The 24,723-nt window shown below is 37.2% G+C and overlaps 3 protein-coding genes across 3 annotated transcripts; 2 read left to right on the forward strand and 1 right to left on the reverse strand.

Moving 5' to 3' along the window:
- The first annotated feature begins 300 nt into the window (after positions 1 to 300).
- On the forward strand, positions 301 to 7,455 carry LOC306853542 (putative ATP-dependent RNA helicase DDX41). Its single transcript, XM_079391038.1, has 17 exons — positions 301 to 489; positions 807 to 896; positions 1,104 to 1,257; positions 1,906 to 1,980; positions 2,074 to 2,134; positions 2,219 to 2,355; positions 2,444 to 2,516; positions 2,627 to 2,780; positions 2,972 to 3,108; positions 3,263 to 3,425; positions 3,640 to 3,771; positions 4,952 to 5,023; positions 5,113 to 5,209; positions 5,566 to 5,715; positions 6,446 to 6,517; positions 6,701 to 6,811; positions 6,956 to 7,455. The coding sequence occupies exons 1-17, from the start codon at positions 463 to 465 to the stop codon at positions 7,090 to 7,092; spliced, it is 1,842 nt and encodes a 613-aa protein (XP_079247164.1). The 5' UTR covers positions 301 to 462; the 3' UTR covers positions 7,093 to 7,455.
- Positions 7,456 to 7,629: 174 nt separating this feature from the next.
- Positions 7,630 to 14,176, forward strand: LOC306853095 (uncharacterized protein). The gene is made up of 5 exons (XM_079390281.1): positions 7,630 to 7,746; positions 8,708 to 9,016; positions 10,251 to 10,332; positions 11,816 to 11,985; positions 12,681 to 14,176. Exons 1-5 carry the CDS (start codon positions 7,675 to 7,677, stop codon positions 13,911 to 13,913), a joined length of 1,866 nt encoding a protein of 621 aa, XP_079246407.1. The 5' UTR covers positions 7,630 to 7,674; the 3' UTR covers positions 13,914 to 14,176.
- Positions 14,177 to 15,369: 1,193 nt separating this feature from the next.
- On the reverse strand, positions 15,370 to 16,074 carry LOC306853173 (uncharacterized protein; the record flags this gene model as incomplete). Its single annotated transcript, XM_079390381.1, has 1 exon — positions 15,370 to 16,074. The coding sequence occupies one exon, from the start codon at positions 16,072 to 16,074 to the stop codon at positions 15,370 to 15,372; it is 705 nt and encodes a 234-aa protein (XP_079246507.1).
- Positions 16,075 to 24,723: the final 8,649 nt, after the last annotated feature.

Below are 24,723 nucleotides of genomic sequence, written 5' to 3' on the forward strand. Positions count from 1 at the left end.
TTTAATCTGTCATTATTTACTTACCTTAGTGAGTGAATAACTACCCTCATAAAATCACGCGACTTAAGATGTTACAACTTAAAAATTATTGACTGCTTTGGTCACTATTCACTTTAATTACTTTTTTCTTTCTCGATGGAAGTCAATAGTGACTGAGGGCAAATTGATACTATTGAGCACATTCTGCCTTGCATTTGCTAGTTTGTCATACAAGTTTGCAACAACATTATGGTGAAACGTCAATTTTTAGGTGAAGTTTTATTTTATTTATTTAATCTTTGGTTTCATTTAGTCCCTTTTGGGCCACCGTAGTGTACGTAAGCTGTACGTCACGCTTCCGCTGAGCAGTAGCAGCGTAACATGCTAGCTAGTATAAACAATTCTTGTTTGAGTGTAAGCTAACATTATTGTACTATATATCGTTGCTAAATTATAACATTAAAGCTTGTAACATCGAGCATCATGGAAACGGAAAACCGACCCAAAAAGGTGAGTTTTAAAAAACGTTATAATAATCGCACCTTGGTAAGTTAAGTAAATAGATTCGAGCAACAGATTTAACCGCATTCACTGTATAAAGCGTGCTATTAATTATGTCGTAAATATTTTTCGGTACAGGTTATCTGATGTAAAACGACGTTATATAGCGAATTAAAATGTGTCGAAATTAAATAGCTTGAGTGTAACGTAACTAATATGAAATTCGGAGGAGAATATGTGGTTCTATATAACTTCATGTGATGCTGTATGACATGTATGCAGTTTATATTATATGTAACGCTTTGTGACTTGTATGTAATTGTCAGAGAAACTATTCGGAGAAGTCTGGATCAGAGGGCTCAGAAGATGATGACTATATACCGTATGTTCCTGTTAAGATCCGAAAACAGCAGATGGTAAGCAACTGCTACTCGGATTACAGCATAGCCAATCATTTTCGTGAGAATTTCTTTGTTTTGTTTTTCTTCTGTGGTGGTTCTGTGGTTCACTGCCACTGTCTTTGTTGTTGCTGGATGTCACCACGTTGAAGAAGGATATTTCATGCTTTTGCTGTTTTATGTCCAGCATCCTAATTGCTTATGTTTATTTGATGTGACTCTAAGCTCCAGAAGGTGAAGCGCTTTCGTGGGAAAGGGCTCACAGAGGAGGAACAGAAAGATAGTGGTGGAGAGCAGAAAGATGAGGATGATGGTCTGGGTCCCCGATCCAATGTCAGTCTGCTGGACCAGCACCAACACCTCAAGGAGAAAGCTGAAGGTCTTTACTCCCTCCCCTGTGCTTCTTTATTTATTTACTGTCTAATGCAGTGGGTCTCAATCAGAGTCAATATAGGTAAATAAAGCAACCACAATTCAATTTAGGATTCTAGAAGTTTCAATAAACTTAAAAAATAAAAAATACAAATTTGCTGGGAGATAGAAATATGATTTCAGTTCACATCTTGATTATTTTTTAGCATTCAGTTAATAATTTGAATAATTAAGTCATGTTGCAGCCACCTTGGAAGTTTGCCAAGGCCACTTGGTTGAGATCCACTCGACAAGTAGAGTTTGGACAGTAATGATAGTCTCGGAGTCATTTCAATCTTTCTGTTGGGATATTCAGTTTTTAATATTTGTAAATTGATTATTTTTAGTGAGTTCTCTTTAAATGTATGTTATCACATTATTAAATGTGATAGTTTGTCCAACCTATGTGTGAAAGTCAAGGAGTCAAAATGAAATCTAAACCTGGAAATACATAAAGAAATTTTATGATGTGAGAAAATATGAAAGCTTTTTGCACAAAGATTCTAGGCTGCTAATTAAATAAGAAAAAAAATATACAAAGTTTTTTTTTTTGTAAATACAAAATTTTTTTTAATCATTTGTTATTGATTCTCAAATCTTATATAAAAAATTTTAGCTCGAAAGGAGTCTGCCAAGGAGAAACAGTTGAAAGAGGAAGAAAAGATTCTGGAGAGCGTTGCTGAAGGCAGAGGTAAGCGAAAACAGAATCATTTACCAGATTAATACATTTATTGGTCAGAAGTATTTATCATCATAAACATCCATCTTTTAAAATCTTTATCAGCTCTAATGTCTGTGAAGGAAATGGCCAAAGGTATCACATATGAAGACCCAATAAAAACAAGGTGAGCTGCCTTTAACTCTCCATTCATTTGTCAGTTTTTTTGCAAATAATGACAACAGCAATTAACTTCTGATTTTCTCTTCAGCTGGAATGCACCCCATTACATTCTAGGCATGCCGGCAGCGCGGCACGAACGTGTACGGAAGAAGTACCATATTCTTGTTGAAGGTGAAGGCATTCCACCACCCATTAAGAGCTTCAGAGAGATGAAGTTTCCTCAGGGTAAGATCCAGCTCACCTATTTTACATGCAGCACCTCACTCGCAGCTTCAGGCTAATGGCCCGCTCTCAACTTTAACGGTCTTTGCAGCCATCCTGAAAGGACTGAAGAAAAAAGGAATCGTTCACCCGACACCCATTCAGATTCAGGGAATACCAACCATGTGAGTCGTATGTGGGGCTATTTTGCTTGAGGCAATATTCAGCCATTATCAGTATCAGGTGGTCATATATATTTAAATGTTATATTGATTACAATTTTTTGTTTGTTTAGTCTCTCTGGCAGGGACATGATTGGCATTGCCTTCACCGGCTCAGGGAAAACCCTGGTTTTTACACTGCCCATCATTATGTTTTGTCTGGAGCAGGAGAAACGGCTACCCTTCTGTAAGAGAGAGGGACCCTACGGCCTCATCATCTGTCCTTCTGTAAGCCCACTCTGTCTCTGGCACATCCTGTGTCATCTGCCTGAAAAATGAGAAGCCAATTACCTATATGTAACAAAAATATTTCACCATATTTCATCATACAACTCATAAGTCAAGAGGCAGACAGTACAGGCACCAGACAGCAACAGTATGGTAATTTATTTATTGTGTGTCTTTCTCTCCATCTGTAGAGGGAGCTGGCGAGACAGACACATGGTGTCATTGAATACTACAGTAAACTCTTAGAAGATGAAGGGGCTCCTCAGTTGCGCTGTGCTCTGTGTATTGGGGGCATGTCTGTCAAAGAACAGATGGAGGTGGTAAAACAGTTAAGTCACATTGTTTAAAGAGTTTAAATTTACACCTTGTGACATTTAAAAAGGAAAAGGTAAAAAAGATTGGGACATCATACTGGCTCTTTATTTGGATGCTGATTGCTTTAGAAATCCTTTATAAACATGTGAACAATTGTGTGATTGTAGCGGGGTGCACATGATGGTGGCCACTCCAGGCAGACTGATGGACCTTCTGAACAAGAAGATGGTGAGTCTGGATATTTGCCGCTATCTGGCTCTGGACGAGGCTGATAGGATGATTGACATGGGTTTTGAGGAGGACATCAGGACCATCTTCTCTTACTTTAAGGTACGTTTGTGCAAATTTCATGGTACTGTTTAGGTTTTCCAACAATATAGCAGTTAGTCAGTAAATATAGTAAAAAGTTCCCCTCCCTTTTTCAGTGTTTACTTGAATATGTAGTGGTTTTAGAACTAGAAAAATACTGTTTTAGAGGTAATGAATGTTTGGTTTTTTTAATAACCAGAGTGCTTTTTTTGCTCTTTATTATGATTTGCTTTAGGGTCAGAGACAAACGCTGCTTTTCAGTGCCACTATGCCCAAGAAGATCCAGAACTTTGCCAAAAGTGCTTTAGTGAAACCCATCACCATTAATGTGGGCAGAGCTGGAGCTGCAAGCTTGGACGTCATCCAGGTAAAACATTAAGATTCATGTGAGGCCTAGTATTATTCTTTCCTCGTGTTCCTTTTGATCCTTTGCCAAGGTCAAGTTTATTTATTTATATATTTTTTTGAGTGTTGTGAAACACGCACTGTTTTAAAAGTTTAGGGTCAGTAAGATTTAAAATTAATAAATTGAGCAAAGATGCATTAATTCAAATTGAAATCAAATGCCGTAGTAAAGACATTTATTATGTTACAGAAGATTTATATTTCAAACACGTGCTGTTCATTTCAACTTTCTATTAAATAAAAATCCTGAAAAACTTAAATATTAAGCAGCACAGCTGTTTTTAACATTTATAATAAGAAATATTTTTTAGCACTAAACAGTATATTAGAATGTTTCTGGATCATGTGACTGATGACTGGAATGAAATAAATTACATTTTACAATACAGAAAAAGTTTTAAATAATAATATTTCACAGTATTACTGTTTTTACTGTTATCAAATAAATGCAGCCTTGATGAGCATAAGAGACTCTTTCAAAAACACAAATCTTAACCCACCCCAAACTTTTGTGTATACTGTAGTATATACTAGAGCTGCATGATTAATCGATAAAAGATTTTGATCTCATTCAAACACTCACGCAATCTTATTTATAAATGACAATGATTTGTCTGTGTCATAGTCGTATTGGAACATTCAAATATTTGTTTGCGCTGCTGCTGACAAAGAGAACTGTTGTCATGTTTAGGTATGAAACAGCTTCACAAACAGTCTTTTCAACCACACAGTATCATTTGTGATGATATTAATGATTGTAAGCCACAAAAGTACTGGGATAGAATGGTAAAAATGGAGCAAATCATCTTTTGAAACTAATTTTCTCTTCAAATAATGTTTGTTGATTACAATTTTGATTACATCGTTTCGCCACTAGGTGAGGACAAGTGACTGTTAAAAATAATTCATTCAAATTAATGAAACATTTTTGAATATAATGAGGCTATTCATATTTTGTCACAGCCTCTAGTAAATTACATATTATTTAGCTTAGTTCAAAATCATGGGAGAATCGTGATCTCTGTTTGAAACAAAAAAAAAACTTGTTATTCTCTAGTCTCAGTTTATCCGGAATCGTGCAGTTCTAGTGTATATTAGAAATTCAGAACATTTCACTTATATATACGTCCTGTCACTTTTAGGAAGTGGAATATGTCAAAGAGGAGGCCAAAATGGTTTATCTCCTGGAGTGTCTCCAGAAGACCCCACCGCCAGTACGTAGCTTCTTGCTCTTCTTAAACCACTGATCTGATAACCCTACATAATCTCTTCCAGCAATCATACTTCCTATATTGTTTTTTAGGTATTAATATTCGCTGAGAAGAAAGCAGATGTAGATGCCATACATGAGTATCTTCTGCTGAAAGGTGTTGAGGCGGTGGCTATTCACGGAGGAAAAGGTATGACTTCATCCATCTCAATCTGCTTGTAGTACAAACACCATCAGTCAGCTTTATGCATGCTGGTTCCTGCAGCTACATGTGCTCTCCACCGGGTGTCAGCTTCTGCTGTGGTCCTGCTCCTATTGTAGCACTGTATGATGAGCATGCTAAACAAGTGTTCAGACAATGATCTCGCTTGACCTCAAAGCAGCAAAGTGTCTATGGCTTCACTTGACCATGATCATGCACTAACAACTGCTGTTTGTGTTACCTTAAATATATAATAGTTATGCATGTGATTGTTTAGCACAAAGGTAAACGGGTTGTACAGTTCAACCACACTCTCCTCAATAAACTTTACGTGTGCTTTTCAGACCAGGAGGAGAGAACGAAAGCCATTGAGGCATTCAAAGAGGAAAAGAAAGATGTTTTAGTGGCTACTGATGTTGCTTCGAAGGGTTTGGATTTTCCTGCTATCCAGCATGTGGTGAATTATGACATGCCAGAGGAGATTGAGAACTATGGTAGGTTTTCAGATGAATTTTTTTTTTGGCTTTATTGTTAAAGCTTATTGGTTTGTATACGCTACCGTTCAAATGAGGTCATTAAGATTTATGTATTTATTTACTTTCATTCAGCAGGACACATAAAGTGCCTTTCTAATGGTACAAAAGAGTTCTGTTTCTAATAAATGCTGTTGTTTTGAGCTTTCTATTAATCAAAAATAGAACTGTTTTCACCATTTATAGGAAGAAATGTTACTTGAGCAGCAAATTACAATGATTTTTGAAGGATCATGTGACACTGAAGACTGGTGTAATGCTGCTGAAAATTCAGATTTGCCATCACAGGAATAAATTACATTTTAAATTACATTAGAATTCACTGTTAGTGCTCTGGATTTAACAATTAATATTAATTAATTTAAAAATTAAATTTGATTAATTGGCACATCATGCAATTAAGTAGATAAAAAAAATTATTGCTGCACAGTTAAAAAAATATGGCACTTTAAAAATAAATTGGCAGTTATTTTGAGCAATGATAGTACAAGCACTTCCTGCAGGCAAAACATTTGACAGAAATTTATACAACCACTAAACCAACTTATGTGTCATTGCAAAAATGGTTCTGAAAAGTGAAGTTAGTTCTAAGATAAACTCCTGCATAATTTGACTGCAGATGCCACTTGGTTTGCATGGTTTTTTTATATATATGTATGTTTGAAATGTATGTAACATGTTTATTTCACAGTCCACAGAATAGGCCGAACAGGTCGATCTGGAAAGACTGGAATAGCCACAACATTTATCAACAAAGGATGTGGTAAGTGGTCTATTTTTGTTTAATATATAGATTTATCTTTGGTGGTTTGTCGTTCTGTTTTCATTTCTTATTTTATCGTACCTTCCCAAATTAAATTACCACACACAATGAATTACTATTTCAGAGAATATACTATACAGATTTGAGTATATACTATATAGATAATATACGTTTTTTTTATAGATGAGTCTGTACTAATGGATCTGAAAGCTTTGTTGGTTGAAGCCAAGCAGAAGGTTCCTCCTGTGCTGCAGGTTCTCCAAACAGGAGACGAGACGATGCTGGATATTGGAGGTACAAATTATGTACATATTGCTGAAACAAGCTTATGTAGCCAGTTGAGCACATGCCCAAAATTATTGCTACATTATTGCACAAGAGGCTCTGCACTGCTCAAAAGTACAAGATGTTTCACTTTGAACTATTTTTCCATCCTAGGAGAGAGAGGCTGTACGTTTTGTGGTGGTTTGGGCCACAGGATCACAGACTGTCCCAAACTGGAGGCCATGCAGACAAAACAGGTCACCAACATCGGCCGCAAGGACTATCTGGCCAACAGCTCCATGGATTTTTAATGCTGTTTACTACTTTACCATCAGACCTTTCCTTGAGAGAGGCTCCTGTGCCATGTCTTCAGTCATTTTGTACAAAATGTATTATTCTTGGAACTGTATATTTGTTTATTCATTTCAGTGAATGTATTTCTTGTTTGTTGCAAAATGCAGTTAAAAAGCTTTGTGTAGGAAAAAAAACATGTTAAAGTTAGGTTTTCGTAGAGTTTTCAGTAGGTTTTGCTTCATAATGACATTGTCATGTACTAATGTAACATATAATAAATGAAGTTCAGCTTATGTGCCCTCAAGATGCAAACTGCAATAAAATTCTGCTTTGACATTGTAGCTATGGTTACATCTCTTTGCTACGTCCTGTTTGCAACCAAGCTTGGGTTATTGTTATTAAATGAACAAGTCAAGATGAAGCTTTCAACATTGGAGGAAATGAGTGGGGACCAGTTTTAGCCACTTGCTGGTGAATGACGTGGCACCTTAACCTCACGGAAGCGCTTGCTTAATATCAAGTTTAGCATCATGCAGCCTCTCTCTCTCTCTCTCTCTTTTGTCACATTCTGTAGAAGATTGAGGAACTGGAACACTTAGATGCAAACAAGGACAATGGATGTAATCTCTAAAGAGGGTCTGCTCTTTTTGCAAGGGGTCAAGTTTGGGAAGGTGAGGTTGTTCACTGAAAACTATAATTTTACGCTTAATTCAAGAGGGCATTTTTATTTAGTATATTATTTAATTCTAGTACTAGTACTGCTATTTGATGTGTTAGTTCGTATGCTTGTATTAATAGTATATTTTATACTTTTTCCTTTTTCAACTAGCTGAGTTTATTAGCCAGGTCAAGTCATGAGATCAACTTGTGCGGGAATAAAAGTCAGTAAATTAAAATGTCAGACAAATGCATCCATATGTTTGTAGGATATTATAATTAAGTTTATTTGAGATTTAAAGATTAAAGTTCAAGTATTAAAAATTCTTAATTTTGTCTTCCCTTCATGTTGGTCAAAACAAAAGATATTTTGAGATATGTCCATGCAATGGAAGCCAGTGGGCTCCAGTGTTGTTTGGTTACCAGCGTTCTTCTAAGTATCATATTTTGTGTTCCGCAGAATAAAAAAGTCATACAGGTTTAGAATGGCATGAGGCTGACAGAATTTTCATATGAACTATCCCTGTAATGTAATCAGAATTTATTGAGGATGAAGTAATGATATTTTGGTAGGCAAAAGGTGGGACATACCATTGATAATCACAGTTATAACCGCATTAAACCATCCCTTTAATTATTTACAACAAGCCTTGGGAATTATAGGTGGTCAGAAATATTCAACTGTACATTATTAATAGAGAAGGGAAACGGCAGCTGGTTAACCACCTGAGGTGCTTCCATCTTCATGGTAGCGTTTAACGGCCATGAATCTTGCATGGGAGATAAAACGAAGAACCGTTTCAGAACTTTTGCTCCCTCTGGCATGTTCTCCCAAATATCTAACCGATCCCAATGGAGGAGTGCTGAACCAGAGAGTTTGATGTTAAACCCTTCTGAGTTATGCGCCCAAATAATTCATTTTCTTTACTCTGTCGTAGCCTCAAATAAAGCTAACATCTCCCTTTGTTCCTGCAGAAGATATGGCGGAAATCCTGGCTGATTCTGTTCGAGCCCAGCCCTGCTGGTATCGGCCGTATGGAGCTGTATGACATACGTGATAGATGGGGACTGATAGGGTCCGCCACTGCGAGGCCTTCAGGGCTCAGGAAGATGGACAAACGGGTGATCCGCCTGACAGACTGTCTGAGCATCACTCCAGCCCCTGGAGAAAGCTGTCCCACAGATTGCTCTGCCTTCTTTTTAAACACCACCTCATGCACCTACACCATCGCTGCTCCCACCCAGGAGGACTGGATAAACATTCTGTGCCAGCTAGCATTTCAGGTATGGAGGTTGGTTGATGTCCTGTCAAACAAGTCAAGTCTTTATTTACAATGCGCTTTATACAATATGGTGTAAGCGCAGTCAAATCATTAATATTACTGAATATTAAGTCTATTTTAAACCCCAACTAAGCAATCCAAAAGTGGATTATGGATATGGACAAACCCATATTTGGCAGACTTTTATTTGAATCAACTTGCATTGCATTCAAGGAATACATTTAATCAATTCATGCTTTCCTTGGGAATCAGACCCATGACCTTGGTATTGCTAGGACTTTGCTCTACCATTTGAGCTACATGTGTTAAAGTGAAATGAATTAAAAAGAATTGTATAAATAGTTCAAGAAATGAAGCCACACTGTAAAAAGTGATGTTGACTTAATCACTCCAAAAAGTGATAATTTGGCATAACTTAAAAAAAAATTGAGGAAACCCTTTGCCTTAAAATTAAATAAATATTAATAATAAAAAAACAAGTGAAGTGAATTGTCAAGTTCACTTAACTCATTTTTTTTATTTTTTATTATTTACTTAATAATTTTAAGGCAATTTTTTAAAGTTAAGTCAACTTATCACCTTTTACAGTGATGAGGAAACCTGTTGCCTTAAAATTAAGTAAATAATCATTTAAAAAAAAAATAAGTTAAGTTACTTGTCAAGTTCACTTAACGTTTTTAAAAATTATTATTTACTTAATAATTTTAAGGCAACAGGTTTCCTCAATTGTTTTTTAAGTTAAGTCAACTTATCACTTTTTACAGTGCAGGTAAGAACAAGAATGTTGATTCAGGAACATGGAAGATGGGAAAAAGAAAACATTGTCCCTGTCAAATTCTGCCAACGTGTAGGATCTAGACTCTTTTCCAGATCCCATCAGTCCATTTTGATCCATTCTGATATCCAAAACCAGTCAACAGCAAGTTTGTCTGATACAATAAACTAGTTAACACATTTTGTCTCATATTCAATCTGCCAAGGAAGAGCAGAAAGCAAAAGTCAAGGGTTTGGTGAAACAAGTCATAATGCAGGACATTTTAAAGTAGCTTATGATGAACTTGAGGTACAGCTTCACACAACAGCTAACCCGTCTCAAAGGAAGTGCTGATAACCACACCTTTGAGTCTGTATTTGCACAAGAGTCTTCATAGACTTTTTTTTTTTTGCAAAGAATGATACCATAAAAAAGAGGAATTACTAATGTACACTTAGTATCAACTGTTTTACATTTTTAGACGACCCAAAGAACCGAAGATGCCAAGAAAGATAAAAACACGACTCTGGCTGATAATGAACTCTACTCCACCTGGGGAGCAGGTGAGAACGTGCTCTGAAATATACTTCTGTACCAGCATAGCTGATCCTGAACTACACTAACGATGATCTGCTCTTATAAACTAGGTGTTACCAAACTGTTTGTTGCAGTTGAGCAAGAGGGTGTGTCTTAATGGTGCAGATGTACGTTTCCATTGCTCAGTGTTTGAGCTCAGACATGTCTGTGGTCCGTTATCTACGTAGATCTAAAAGAACAAGAGCACAAAAATGGTCTCTCTAAAACATATTATTCGATAATCAGTCGGCTGTCAATCGACTAAAACATAATTAAATTAAATTCTTCACAAAAATGGCATATATCAATATACATAGTGAAAGCTTGTAGTCAGTCTACAGCTAAGAAAATAAATAGGCTAGTTTCTCTGTTTAGATTACTATTTGATATTGATTCAACCTTCCATTGTTGGTTTTCTGTACTCATACAGACATACATCTTTGGTGCTGCATCATATATTAAGGTTTGCTTTTTCAGCTTCTGTATTTTAATCTTGTTTAGAAGAAAGTGGTTTGAGGGTCTGTCTTCGTCATAGAAAAATATTAGGTAGCACATAGTTTTTAATATTATTACAATGCTCACCCAGAAGTTTTAAATAACAGATGCTCTTTTGCAAAGTTACTTTTTTTTTGTAAATGATTAGAAGTTGAGTTTTAGAGAAAGCGTTAATTCTCAAGCTGATTTGTAACACTGATAATGGTAATGCTTTGGAACAGAAACTAACTTGGGAAATTATTTAAATAATTGAGGTCACTGCGCAGTAACATATTTTGTTCTTATCTGAAATGTTTTTTTGATCCACACAGATGTACTGCTATGAGGCAATAAATGTGTGTGTGCATAAAAGTATTGCTTTTTGACGCTTGGTACATTTCATCACTGTACCTTAATTAGTAGATAAACAGTTGTTAATAGTTTTATTTGTAATAAACTGAAAAAAAATCTATATATACTTGGAGATGAAGGACTTTTGTATTCATACATATATAAATATTAATATGTATGTGGGAAATATGTAACTAGAACCAAACTTGGGCTGCAGATTAAAAATAATAAATACTTGTGATCAATTTTTAGTTGACTTTTTAGTTAGTCTATAAATAAGAAAATAAATAATTTCTAAGTTCAGATCAATATTTCATGCTTATGTACCGTGCTTATTTATTTAGTAAGTAGTAAAAAGTAGTTTAGCTAGATGATTTTGCATTTAATGATGCAGGAAATGTGAAGATGTTTTGGGGAAAATTGGGTATACAGCCTTATTTATTTACATTTTTAATATTCTAATATTCAATCAAGTTTCTAGACCAACCATTCATGAAATCAGTTTCACTGCTTCATATTTTTGGTCGCCGCTATAAAATATATTTTGTTCTGTCTTCATTTTAAATTCAAGAGGTCTGACCTCAGCGATTGAGGGTTCCTCCAGAGAGACTTGGGTTTGATGTTTTTATGGATTCCACCCCGCAGGCCAGTTCCAGGTGACAGTGCAGAGCACAGATGCGTCTCAAAGGTGCAGGATGTCTGGATCATACCTGCTGTCTTCTGAGAAAGAGGCTATTTGTTTGCTGGACCTTAAGACCGGACAGGCCATCTACCATTGGCCCTACAGGGTCCTCAGGAGATTTGGCCAAATCCAGGTGCTTCATGAGAAATAAAAATTATGCAACCCTCTGACTCAACATGTTTGCTCATATTGACTAATTAATGTAAACCTATATACACACACACTACTGTTCAAAAGTTTGGGATAGATTTATTTTTTAAATCTTTTTGTCTCTTGTGATGACCAAGGCTTGCATGCCAATTAGCTGAAAATACAGTAAAACACTAATCTATATATTATTAATATTTTAAAATGTAAAATGTATTCCTGTGATGGTAAAGCTGAATTTTCAGCAGAAATTACTCTAGTCTTCAGTGTCACATGATCCTTCAGAAATCATTCTACTATGCAGATTTTCTGCTTAAGAAACCTTTATTATTAGTAGTAGTAGTATCAGTGTTGAAAACGGCTGTGCTGCTTTTGTGGAAACAGTGAAGCATTTTTTAAAGGATTTTTTGATGAATATAAAGTTCAAAAGAACAGAATTTATTTGAAACTGAACATTTTTGTAACAGTTCAAATGTATTTACTGTTACTTTTGATCAGTTAAATATGTCCTTCCTGAATAAAAGTAATAATTTAAAAAAAAATTACTGACCACAAATGTTTGAATGGTAGTGTGTATGTGTTTGTGGTAAAATAGCATGTGTAGGTTTTTTTCCCCCATGATTCTTTTAAACATTAGTTCACATTTGCTCTATTTATTCAATATTTATTGTTTTTTTTCAGGGGGGAATTATGATTGAGGCAGGTCGTCGCTGTCACACTGGGGAGGGTCAGTTCATTTTCTTGTCAAAACAAGGGGCGCAAATAAAGAAGGCCATTGAGGAGGCCATAATGCACCAGAGTGTCCAAGAACTGCTGGCACAAGCCACCGCTCTTCCACAAGAGTTTACCTCCAAGCCCTCCTCACCTAAAAGCAAACCACAGGACAGGTCTATAGTGAAAAATCTTCCTCCAATCAGTGTGAATCAAGATCGACCGCGCCCAGCATTACAATGCAAACACGGCCAGCAAATACACAGAGCCATTGAGGAGGCACTCGCACACCAGAGTCTCCCAGAGCTGCTGCCACCATCCACACCCCTTCCACAAACCATTCCACCCCCCCCACCTTTACCAAAATCCAAAATACAGGGCAGGGACAAAACTAAGTTCAATAAGCAACTTCAGGGCAACAAAAATCAGGAAAGACCTTGCCCACCTACACTGAAAAAACCTGGACAGCCAATACACAAGGTCATTGAAGGGGTTCTCATCTACCAGAATGTCCAAAAGGCATCATCCAATCCTCCTCAACAAACCCCTCCACTACCACCACCCTTGCCTAAAACCAAACCACAGGACAGGCCCAATGTTAAAAAGCTTCCTCCAGCCAATAAAAATCAAGACAGACCCTGTCCAGCGGTACCACGCAGATACATCTCCTTACCGGATCCACCACCCTGCGTCAAAAGCCCTGTAGGTAGCCCGGATGAAGTTTTGTATTCAGTGGTTTTTCCACAACCAAAACCAAGATCAAAAATGAATCTCCCAAAAGTTTCAAAGCCTCCCAATCTACAAGCAAACACGGAAACAGATGTAACCGTGGATAAAGAAAAGGAGTGGAAAACACCAGAAGAACCTTCTGAGGCCAACAATGAAGAAGCTCCCTACACTAACTGGACCGCAAAGACCACTGCTGAGCAGGATCAGCCGGAAATTGAGGACCTATATAGCACAGTGAATTTTGCAGCTAAATATAAGAACAGACAGACTGAGAACAGTGATGATCAAGAGCAGCCTAACACTGAACAACATACTCCTGTTATCACTTCCAGTGAAATCCCTGTCGACTTCAAAGAGACCCTTTCTAGCATTCTGTTTAAAGATCTGTCTAAAGTTTCACCCCCATTTCCGCCCAGGTCACGTGGGGGAAGTAGTGATCAGTTAGATCGAATAGACGAGCAGATGACTGATTGAGGTTTTTATTGTCTACAGTTGAGGTCAGTGTCATTGCTAGCCTGATTGATGTGAGAGATAGTTATAGTGTTATAGATGCGTTATAGTGTGTGATTATTATATAGGTTTTGACATGAAACTTTTAATAATAATGCACAGAATATGCTGAGATGATTAAATATAAGGAAACTGTATGTTTTGACTGTAAATGATCTTTATTGAAAATGTTTTGTAAGATATATTGTAAAAGTGTGTATATTTAACCAATATATCACAAGTTATTTAAAACAGTTTGGTTGTGACTTGGTCTCTGGCATGAAACATCAGCCCAAGCTCTAATTTCAAACATGTTAGTGCTGTTTTGTTGACTGTGTCTTTTGCCTTTAAGGTAAAGGAATAGTTTACCCCAAAAGTCGATTGGTCCCCACTGAATTTAATAGTTTTTTTTCTCTCCACACACTGGGGAACAGCAACTGTTTGGTTACCCACATTCTCCAAAATGTCTTCTTTTATGTTCGAACAAAATAACTTATACAGATTTGGAACAGGGTGAGTAAATTACGATGACCGAATTCAAATTTTTAGGTGAACTATTCCTTCAGTGCAATCCCCTTTTAAGCTTTTCCTGCCTTCAAACCTTGACTACAGCACGAGCCAATAGAATTAGAAGGTGGACCATGAATGAGCATTTCATTGGTTAGACTACTTAACTTATTATGTCTATGGCGAGGATCTCCATGAAATTGAAGAATTGTAATTTATTAGAATATTGTTGCTTTTAAGGTTCAACAAAAGTCATACAAAATGGAGGAAAAATTATGAATTTGTTTTCATTTTTGGAGAACTGGTTTTGAGCGAATCGGTTGAGTGAATGATTTAAATGACTTGTACAGCACACAAAAATACACTTTCTTTGTCGCCACCTTGCCTAACTATGCAACCTAAAGAAAAAAAAAAAAACCTGTCTGAATAAATCATTTTCAGGTAAACAGTTTCAAAAGATAGTATTGGTGTTAGTGGAATATGATTACTGGTTAAAAAAATAACAATAAATAACTCTGTGCTGTTCATAACTGCACGAAACACTTGCGGTTGATTGTTATAATGAACATATTGAAGCAATTCGAATAAATATATGAAAACAAAAACTTTATTAAACTTTTGAGGTAATAAAAAAATCCCAAAGATACATAAATAACATTTTTGTAATTACTGATGGAGGTACATGTGAAGTGGACAAATCCATATGTAGAAGTCATAAAGTGCAACTAAAGGGCTTGTATAGATGTTTTCATTTTTTCTTCCCTTTCTTGTGAGTTTTCAGTAGTTTTGTCAATCAAGTAATGAAGCATTGTCTAGAACTAACCGTCATCCACAGGGCCTATCTATTTGGTTCTTTCAGTGTCTACTAAAACACAGACAAATAAATTATGATTAAGCAGAGTGCCACAGTCTCAAAGTCAATCCAGCAAAGCTATCAGCGTCCTCCAGTCTGTCCTTCTTCCATGTCGCTGAAATGGGACGATTCGCCATCACTCGCATTGGACGTGACATCATTTTTCTCGGGAACAAAATTAGAAGTTGCGTCCATTGCGTAAGGGATGCTGGTCCTCAGAGTCTGAGCTGAACTCCTGGGTCCAAGGTTACCATGGTTACCAGACGCACCGCATCCGTCCCGCAGACCTCTGCACTCCGACTGCACGACACCTTCCAACAACTCGGACAGTTCTGTGATGTAAATCTGCGCCATCTGAAGGGTGTCATATTTAGACAGTTTCTTCTCGTTCTCCAAAGAAGGAATGACGCTCCTCAGTTTGTCAAATGCTCGGTTCAGCCCGTGCATCCGCCGCCTTTCTCTGGCATTAGCGGCCACACGTCTGTGTCTCTGAGGTCCGGTGAGATTTTGCTTGGTCCCACCATGTGCTTTAGATCCTCCCAGATCAGATTCCGCTGTCAAAGGACTGCTGGTTCCAGACATGTACTTGTCTATGGCGGCATCCACCGACGTGTGTGCGTAGTGGTCACCTGAGGGTGAGTACGCGGAGTACGCGGAGGACGCGGAGGTCATCCAGGCCCGTGGGTCACTGCGGGTCAACCTCGGATGTTCAGAGAGGGTAAACTCCTCTGGTCGTTCGCGAAATTTTCCATCTGGCCAGTGCAAAAGTTTGGCTTTTGCTGTCATTGCTGGTATAATGTGCTAAAATAAAGTATGGAGAAAGCTGAACTCGAGCTGACTGACTGTCTTGGGTGGGCCCTTTACCTTCAAACAGGATGCCTTATAGTGGCATCACCTCCTCTCTCTCCTCCCCTCAGTGCTCCTGTTGAGTGCCCACAGCCAATAGAAAAGCTCCTCAAACTTCCATGGAATAAAGAGTTGTTTTTTTTACTCCTGGCATGTCAGTTGTGGATCTTTTCCAAAGAATGATCACAACACCGATTAGAATTTACCCAATTGTCATTTATTTTAAAGCCTACATTTACATAGCCTAAATGTCTGTAGATACGTGAATTTAAATACAGCATACAATTATAGGCTATATGTATATATATATTAAAAATACATGTATTTTACCTTTAGCCTATAGCAGTTGTGGTATATATTGTGATGTCTGGATTGATTTTTTTTTTTTATTATTCAAATATTTTACAAACCATTTAAATTAACAAAACATCAGAGTTTTTAATTATTTTCCATCGGTTTTTAAAAGTTATAAATAAAACCCAAATCTCAAACCTCAGAGGACTTGATCCAACATCCTTATCCACTTTATTCAAGATAAGCAACGGAATTGGCATCCAATAAAATCCTGCAAGAAACTTGCATAGCAGCGTCATATTTCTTCTCAAATAAACTGTAAAATCTGCAGCAATAAAACGAGCAGGTGGAAAGCATATCGGGAGGCGCACCTGTCGTCAGAGAAGTCCAGGAAAACTGATAAGTGTCTTCAGACTTATCATAAATCATATAGCAATGAAGCAAAAAAAACTAAACACCCACCGAGTAACGAAACGGCCATGGAAAATAAATAATTGAATGCAATTATTTCTGCTTCTTATATTATCATCAGCTAACACTCATAGCCTATTTAAACTTTTAAACAAAAACACATTTTTTTTTCTTTTTAAATTTGCTAATGTATTAAAATATGTATAAATAATGTATAAAAAAATTAAAAAAACAGACTAAAACTGATAAACAGCAGCATCTATGTCGTGTCGAAGTCTAATCCTGGACTTAACGGAAACTGCTAGACTCTGTTGCTATAGACTGCATCCTCAGGTGAAGGGGACTTCTGTTCGCAACCGCATATTTAGATAGGCTACTTGTTATCTAACTTTATGGTTACTGAAACATTTAAAATGCATTTAGACGTCTTTCCAAAATACTATGTCAGCAGTATGTGTGTAGGCTATTATAGCCTATTTTGAACAGCTATGTAGCCTATACTTCTTTCTCAAACAACAACAACAGAAATATAACGTCCAAGTCAACGTCTTTTAGACACGAGACTGTTTTGCTCAAATGAAGGAGAGAGAGCGCGTGATGACAGTGGCGGCCCCTCTGAGGCTGCTCGTCATGAGGGTTGAATAGAGTAGCAAACTTCAGCCCAGTCAGCTGTTGTCCCCTGGCACCCGTCTCACAGTCAGAGGCCGACACTAACGTCTCCCATATGCTGCGAGGTGTCCAGGGATAGTTTAACTTTCACACTTTCACCCCCCCTACCCCTCTTCCCAGCCATGACAGTGTTAATCAGTGAGCACTACAGCATCATCGTTTTAATTTACATGGGCCAGCACTCATCTTCCCGACTCAGTGCTTATTTGATGCATGGAAACAATAATTAAGCTACTGCCAAAATTCCATATGTAATGTCACAGCAAGAACCATAACTTTAAAGATAGTTATAATAGTTATTAGCGTCGACACCAACAAGAAATGGTTCTGTTAATTATAAGCTATTGGGTGGATTTTGATTGCTGTTCTCATTGTTCATCATATGAAAAAGAAATAGTTCTGAAAATGATCCCACGATGTCGTTATTAATATTCTGTGTCCGTTATCAAAATATGATGTGGATTTCCTTATTCTCAAAGACTTAGCAAATTTTGTTATCATTATAGTTGGTGTGAAGGATCCTTCACTAGCTTACTAAATCTTTTATTATTATTATTATTATTTTAAACTAGTGCACTGGCTGTTTTGTGTATTAACCTAAATAGCATATCTCATGTATCAGCATCTAAATTTAGCCTATATATCTAAGTTTAATTTTGAAAATAAGTAGGCTACATTTTGTTTCATTTCTGTAGCTTATTTGTTTCTTATATGTTCTTTTTGGTGACAATGGCGGGAATTTTATTTATTTATTTTTTAAAATGAGTGCTTATGTTTTGTACCTAAAATGTAGCCTAGGCCTGCCTCATGTAGCAACATCTACATTTAGGCTACTGGATTTATCTTAATTTGATTTTGAAAATAGGTAGGACTAAATACATTTTGTTTAATATCTGTAATTTGTTCCTTAATTATGTTATTTTTGGTGACAGTGGCGGAAAATAGGCTAACACAACAATTGTATTCTGGTTAAATATTTTAAGAGATAAGATGGTAAATAGGCTACAAAAAAAGTAGGCCTACATTTGCTGAACAAAGAAACATCAAAACAGATGCACAATAAAAGGTAAACACATGTTAGAAGTATACTGTGCTTTATCTGAATAGGCTATTTATTTTCTGAAACGCTAAAGAAAAGGTCTGGAATTCCTCTCAGCCGCTCTGTTGGTGTATGTGTTTTTTTGGAGACAGGCGGTAGATGTTAAATGTTGGTAAGGAAATCAGCGTGACCTGCTAGCCAGTCATCGGGTTAATGAGGCTTGCGCGAGCTGAATAAATGGGCACGCTCTCAGTCCAGGGGTTCTCCATTCATTTTTTACATGAATATTTAATTCTCGCTACCCTACTGCCAGCGCAACAGCCTGCAGCCCTGAGCAGACAGGGACACACTCCCCATCTGCTGCAGGCCCTGAGACGGGGGTGGCGGGGGAGGACCGCGGAAGGTGTTGGGAGCATATCAAAGGTCAGTTTATGAGCCCCCATGGCGTCATGGTTATTGATGCACAGTAGTCACGTTTTGGCAGAAAAACCTCAAACATGATGAGCGACTAATGAAAAACAGGAAAAAAAAAATTATAGCCTACAGAAATTTCTGCCTCTAAATGTTGAAAATTCATTATTCCAATAAGAATTCGAATAAGTGTTTATCCTGAACTTTTTGAGGTGCAAACGCAAAATACCCTGTTGCCTACACACTTCGCCAAACATCAGTTTACGGACTTTTTATATGCTTGGTTTTTGGTAGGCTACATCATTAATTCAAATATTAAATAAGGGCATTATATAGCCCTAGGCTATTTTGTCAACGCGATTGCTATGGTTTCCTCCTCAGGCTTGAGAGTCCTGTTCGTGAGCATCTTTTAAAGGTGAAAGTATAAGACAAACTTGAAAGCCTGTAAATATAGCACAGGCGCATATAGCCTAGTATAGGCAACAAAACTGCAGGAGTATGCTAGTGGGAGAGCGTGAAACGATGGATCCTTTCTTCGGAGCTCAGTCAAGCGCGGGTGAATGATTCGCGTTTGACCGGGGGTGCGCGTGCATCGCCTGTTTTTCTCTAGTTAATTAAAGACCTGCCGAGATCGAACGCTTCCACTTTTCACACAATAGACAATATCACAGGGAAACAGTGGAAATCGCTCGGCCTATCTCTACACCGCCCTTGATCTCAGCCCCATGTAATTATTCCAATTCAGCCCGAGGTACGGACGTGCTTGTTTAGATACTGACTTGTCACTCTGAGTCTAATTTAGGGGTTTACCTGCAAATTAAGCAAATTAGTGGCCTCATTAATTTTGGGAAGGGAAGTAATATTGTGTTGAGCCTAAGGGCTCATTAAAATCCACAGTATATTAAGATGGATCAATGCAATCAGTGATTAGGCTACAGTAACCATTTGTTCAATGCAGTGGTTCCATTGATCAGATCTTTGATGTCAATAAAGAATAGCGTCCGCTATTTGAAACGTTGCTATTTTCATAAAAACTGGAGACAGATAGTTGGTGACATAAAATGGTGTTGTCGCCATTTAGCTACTATTTTTAACCTTTGAGTCAAAAGTTTTATTATACACAAATGTGTGTTTCTCTATTAGTAGTAGATTAATTAGCAAAATATTTTTTTCTCAGTGTTGAAAACAGTTATGGTGCTTCATATTTTTGTGGAAAGCATGCTACATGCTTACAGAATTCTGTGATGAATAAAATGTTTAAAATATATTTTTTTTGTAACGATGTAAAAGTCTGTACTGTCACTTTTGATCAATTTGATGCATCCTTGCTATATAAAAATATTAATTTCTTTAAAAAAATAACCTTTGTAAGGTAGACGTTGAAGGTGGATTACTGAAAGTTATTATACAGTATTATGGTAGTCTGAAAGTCAACTACAATTCTGCTTGACCGTCAGTAAAGATGTACAGTTGCCTACATGACGCGCCATTATGGCATATGGACAACGAGAGGCGTGTGGCACACTCATGACCCTGGGCAAACAATTCAGCAGCGACACCCATAATTCAATAACTCCAAATAACTTTGCTCTCACAACACATTCTGTGTCACGTGACTGTCAGAGAGGTTTTGTTTCAAAAACAAGACAAGGCAAGTCTTCTCTTGAAATATATTAGCTATATACTGACTATAAAGCTAATAATAATAATATAGGTAAAAATAGTAGCCTAGATAAACTTGTACTAACAAGAAAACACCTAGTGTCTGTTTATCATAGGAAGTAGCCTACATTGGTTTATGTTTAGTTTTGTTTGCTTTTGGTATACATTTTAGCTATTAGCAATCAAAAAATAGAACCAATTAGAGTTAGTCTATTTTTATTTATTTATTTTTTAAACTAGCCTAATGGTGTTGAGGGGTTTGAAACGGTCATTGTGTTTTCTCCTCATTCCTACAGATGGCAGTAATGTACTGTCTAGACAGAGCAGAGAGATCGGAACTTCTAAAATGTTTGGACATGGTGAACTTTACATTGTGAACATGCCTCAGAGACTCTTAACATATTTGATTTTATCAAGCAGCTGGGCCATTAAGAAAAAAAAGAAGAAAAACATTCGAGTCCTAATGAATTATCTGTTTTCTATTTTTTTAATTATTAGATTAACTAAAGACCATATAAAACATTCTGCCCAAAAGTTATGTTTATTTTGCAGGCTAATTAGTTCAACAGACCCAACATAATCCAAACAGAAGACACTCAAAAGGCCCACCATTTATTCAGAGAGTTATACATTCGTGCCTAGTCCGAACAGCTGGCATTTCATTGAACTGTGCCCACTCGTTATTCAGCGAAGAGGAAAATGATCTGGCATGGACTCTGTCCCTTCAGTGACATAAACACTGAGCAACACGCATGCGTAAAACAATCCAATCAATCGGGCATGTGCGCGTGCGCGCTTCTGTGGTTGAGAAAAGTCGAGAACACCACACTGTTCAGTTTCTTCAAATCAAAGTGACATCTTTCTGTCACTATTTGGAATAAATAATCAATCAACTTATATTATAATATGCATCCACAATAGGCCTGCATTTCATAAATACATTACATAAATCCAACCAGGTTCACGATTCATCATTCCATTGCTAATAAAATATTTTAGTAGAACAGTTATATATTGCTATATAGGCTAAAGAAATAAAACAGAATTTATTTTTTGATCTATTCAAAGTGTAAAATACAATGTCCGGACAAATATCAGATCAAATGGCTTATGTTTCAGATCAACAGAGGGCAGTAGTGCTCCACTTTGTTGTTGTTGTATGGCAAGTTTCTTTCTTTCTTTCTGTCTTTTTTCTTTTTTGGCATTGCCCTTAGTAACCCCAGTAATTAAATTCATGGTGAGAGAAATGTCATGGCGTCCTGGTGTTTCAAACTTAGGTTCCTGATCAGTGAAGACTCTCAAAAATGCCCTCATGTCAGAGCCCTTTAGTGTTTCAAACATGTCCCTGTCTGCTCAATATTTCCTGAATTTGTCTTCATTTCTATTCACCATCGGTTTATTTAGTAACCTCATTACATCACCTGCTTTGCTGTGAAATTTCACAGGTGTAATTAGCTGTACTGTGAACTAATTCAATATCAAATGAAGCTTGATTCTATGTTTGGTTCACTGACAGCGATTTACTTAAGGGAGAATATATTTCATTTAAGTCATGCAACAGTAGATACGTTTCTCATAATTGAGACATTATAAGAAGAGATTTAACAATCTAATCAGTAACACCATTAAAGGAGTTTTCAATTATTTCAAGCATTCTTTTAATTGTTTATTAATTGGTGGTTGTTGATTGTATATTAACCGCTGTCACTGTGCATGTCCATTGGGAAATCTCTATAATGAGAATAAAAGTGACATTCACAGTTTGCATGAAAGCTTCGCTCTCGGCACACTGTATTTGATTGAGAGGAAGGTGAGGCATGTGTCTTTCACCGCCATTTATCTGGCATTTTTGCTTATCGCGGTGACATCATCAATCAATAACTCCTGTTCTGAGAAAAAGTCAACAAGAAGGCTGCTGATTAAATCAGCGACTGACTCCTTTCAAGGTCCTGATGGGATGAGAAAACACAGGAAGCTGGATGCACAATGCCTGTATATCCCTTCCTGAACATTCTGTAAACTTCATAAGATATGGGCTGCATGGATGAACAGAATTAACATCGCAGGGTGTTGTAGGGATATGAATGTCTCAGACTGGCTCTTGGTTTTTTAATTTGTTTCAATACCATGTTTACATCTTCCGTCAGTGCTGTCTTGTCCTAAGCTGTCTTAGTTTTCTGCAGGCAGCTGGAAGGAGAGTAAGGCAAGCCATGCTCCCCTTGGGAAAGGTTCTGGTTCAAGAGAGATGATTTTGCGACCACGCTCTGATCATTGAGCCATTGCTTATGTGAGTTATGGCAAAATGGATCACGGGGACTCATAAAGGCTTTCATGAGCACTGACTCCATCCTCCTTTACCGTTTGGGTTCCCTCTTTAAGTCTATCCTTTATTTTTTTCCCTCTTGTTTTGGTGCTTTAGTTCCTCAAAAGGCCTTTTCTTTTTAACCAGATTCTTTTTTGCTTTCATGGATCATCCCCTTTATCTTTCTGATCTCTTGTTTCCATCTCTATACCTCTCTCTCTCTCTCTCTCTCTCTCTCTGCAGATGCTCCTGGCTGGGAGAGGGCTTCTGAAGGGCAAATGTAAAGCCCAGTGAGCTGCTGTCAGCCTTGCTGCAGGGGGTGATGTTGAAGAACGCCAGAGCAGAGACGTCCCACTCCTCGTCCCATTGTTCCTGTCACTCCGCTTGCGGTAATTAATATCCCCTGTTAAATACAGACACTGTAAATCATAACATGGCCATTATGTCTATGGGGAGCCGTTATGCATCAACTGAAGACTTTGACTCATGAGTCTTAGATCAGTTGACCCAGGTTAAGTACATATTTGATGAGTGTAAATAGGAGACTGCATCCCTGTACGTTCACACAAGGCTTTCCATGACTATGCACACACTTGATTGTTGCTAATGGCACGATTAGAAGGTTTGATAGGAGTGAACTCTATGTCTACCAATTTATTATGTAGAATTAACTTTCAAATGAACATAAATTAACATGAAATAATACAATCCCTACCTTACAGATTTATGTTCTCTCATTGTTTGGTGGTGAAATCACAGCATGCTACAAGGCCACAAGGCCACAACTCACTGTCCCATGGTAGAAAGAACTCCCAACCTTCACTCAAGCTGCAAAATCTGTGAGAACTTGACTATTTGCACCTTGAATTGAAATCACAATTGTCAATGATAACAATCTAATCAATTCTAGATGGACAAAATCAAGTCCCGCCTTACATTTTTTCTTGTTCGAGAAGCTGTTTCCCTCGAATATACGTCACATTAGGGAAGAAAAGTCAGTCACAACTTCTGTTTCATGAGACTTTAAGGAAAATATTTAGTGGGCAAACAGATAGCAGTGTGAATGTGGGTGGAGTGGCAGTATAGTATAGCACAAGGTGCTGCTTGGAAGAAGTCACCTGCTGGGACACAATTCATTTCCAATGAAAGTTGGAGGCGGAACGGAGAGTGGGCTCAATCCCATTAAACTGCTGCAAATGAGCAAAAGAAAAGTGGAGTGGGTGTCTTAGACCTGTGTGCGGGAAAACATGCTGCTTTTGCCAGAAGCCGCCCCTTTGCACGATGGATGAGAATGTAAGATCATACTACAGACTTAAATGTATAGGTTTTCTTAAATGCTTTGGCTCATGGTAAGTGCAGCTATTTTATTTGACATCACAACTGTGTTGCATGTCTGCAACTCACCAAAAACATTTCAAAACCTAGTTATTGTGTAAACTGCCCAATGCCAGATTTTTTATTTCTTTATTTTTATGTGAGCCGCACTGGTCAACATGTTTAGATTATTATTATTATTATTTGTTTTTTACCATATCACCCCTTGAAATGTTTTTGTACTACTTTTTTGTTGACACTGACAATGTAGAAGAATTTCAGTTTGTCTTGCTGAAGGTTATTGTGTATCACACTGAGTTTTTTAGGTAAGCTACAGATTTCAACATTAGGTAAACATTTACAGGGAAAAGTCAGTACTGTAGCACACAGAAAGTAAGGCCATAAAAAAGCCAACATTTGTCAATTTAAAAAACATCGCAAACATTCCATGTCATAGATATTTATGGAATATTCATAAATGAATGGA

Source organism: Barbus barbus (genome assembly GCF_936440315.1).
Source record: "Barbus barbus genome assembly, chromosome: 33".
Lineage (NCBI taxonomy): Eukaryota > Metazoa > Chordata > Actinopteri > Cypriniformes > Cyprinidae > Barbus > Barbus barbus.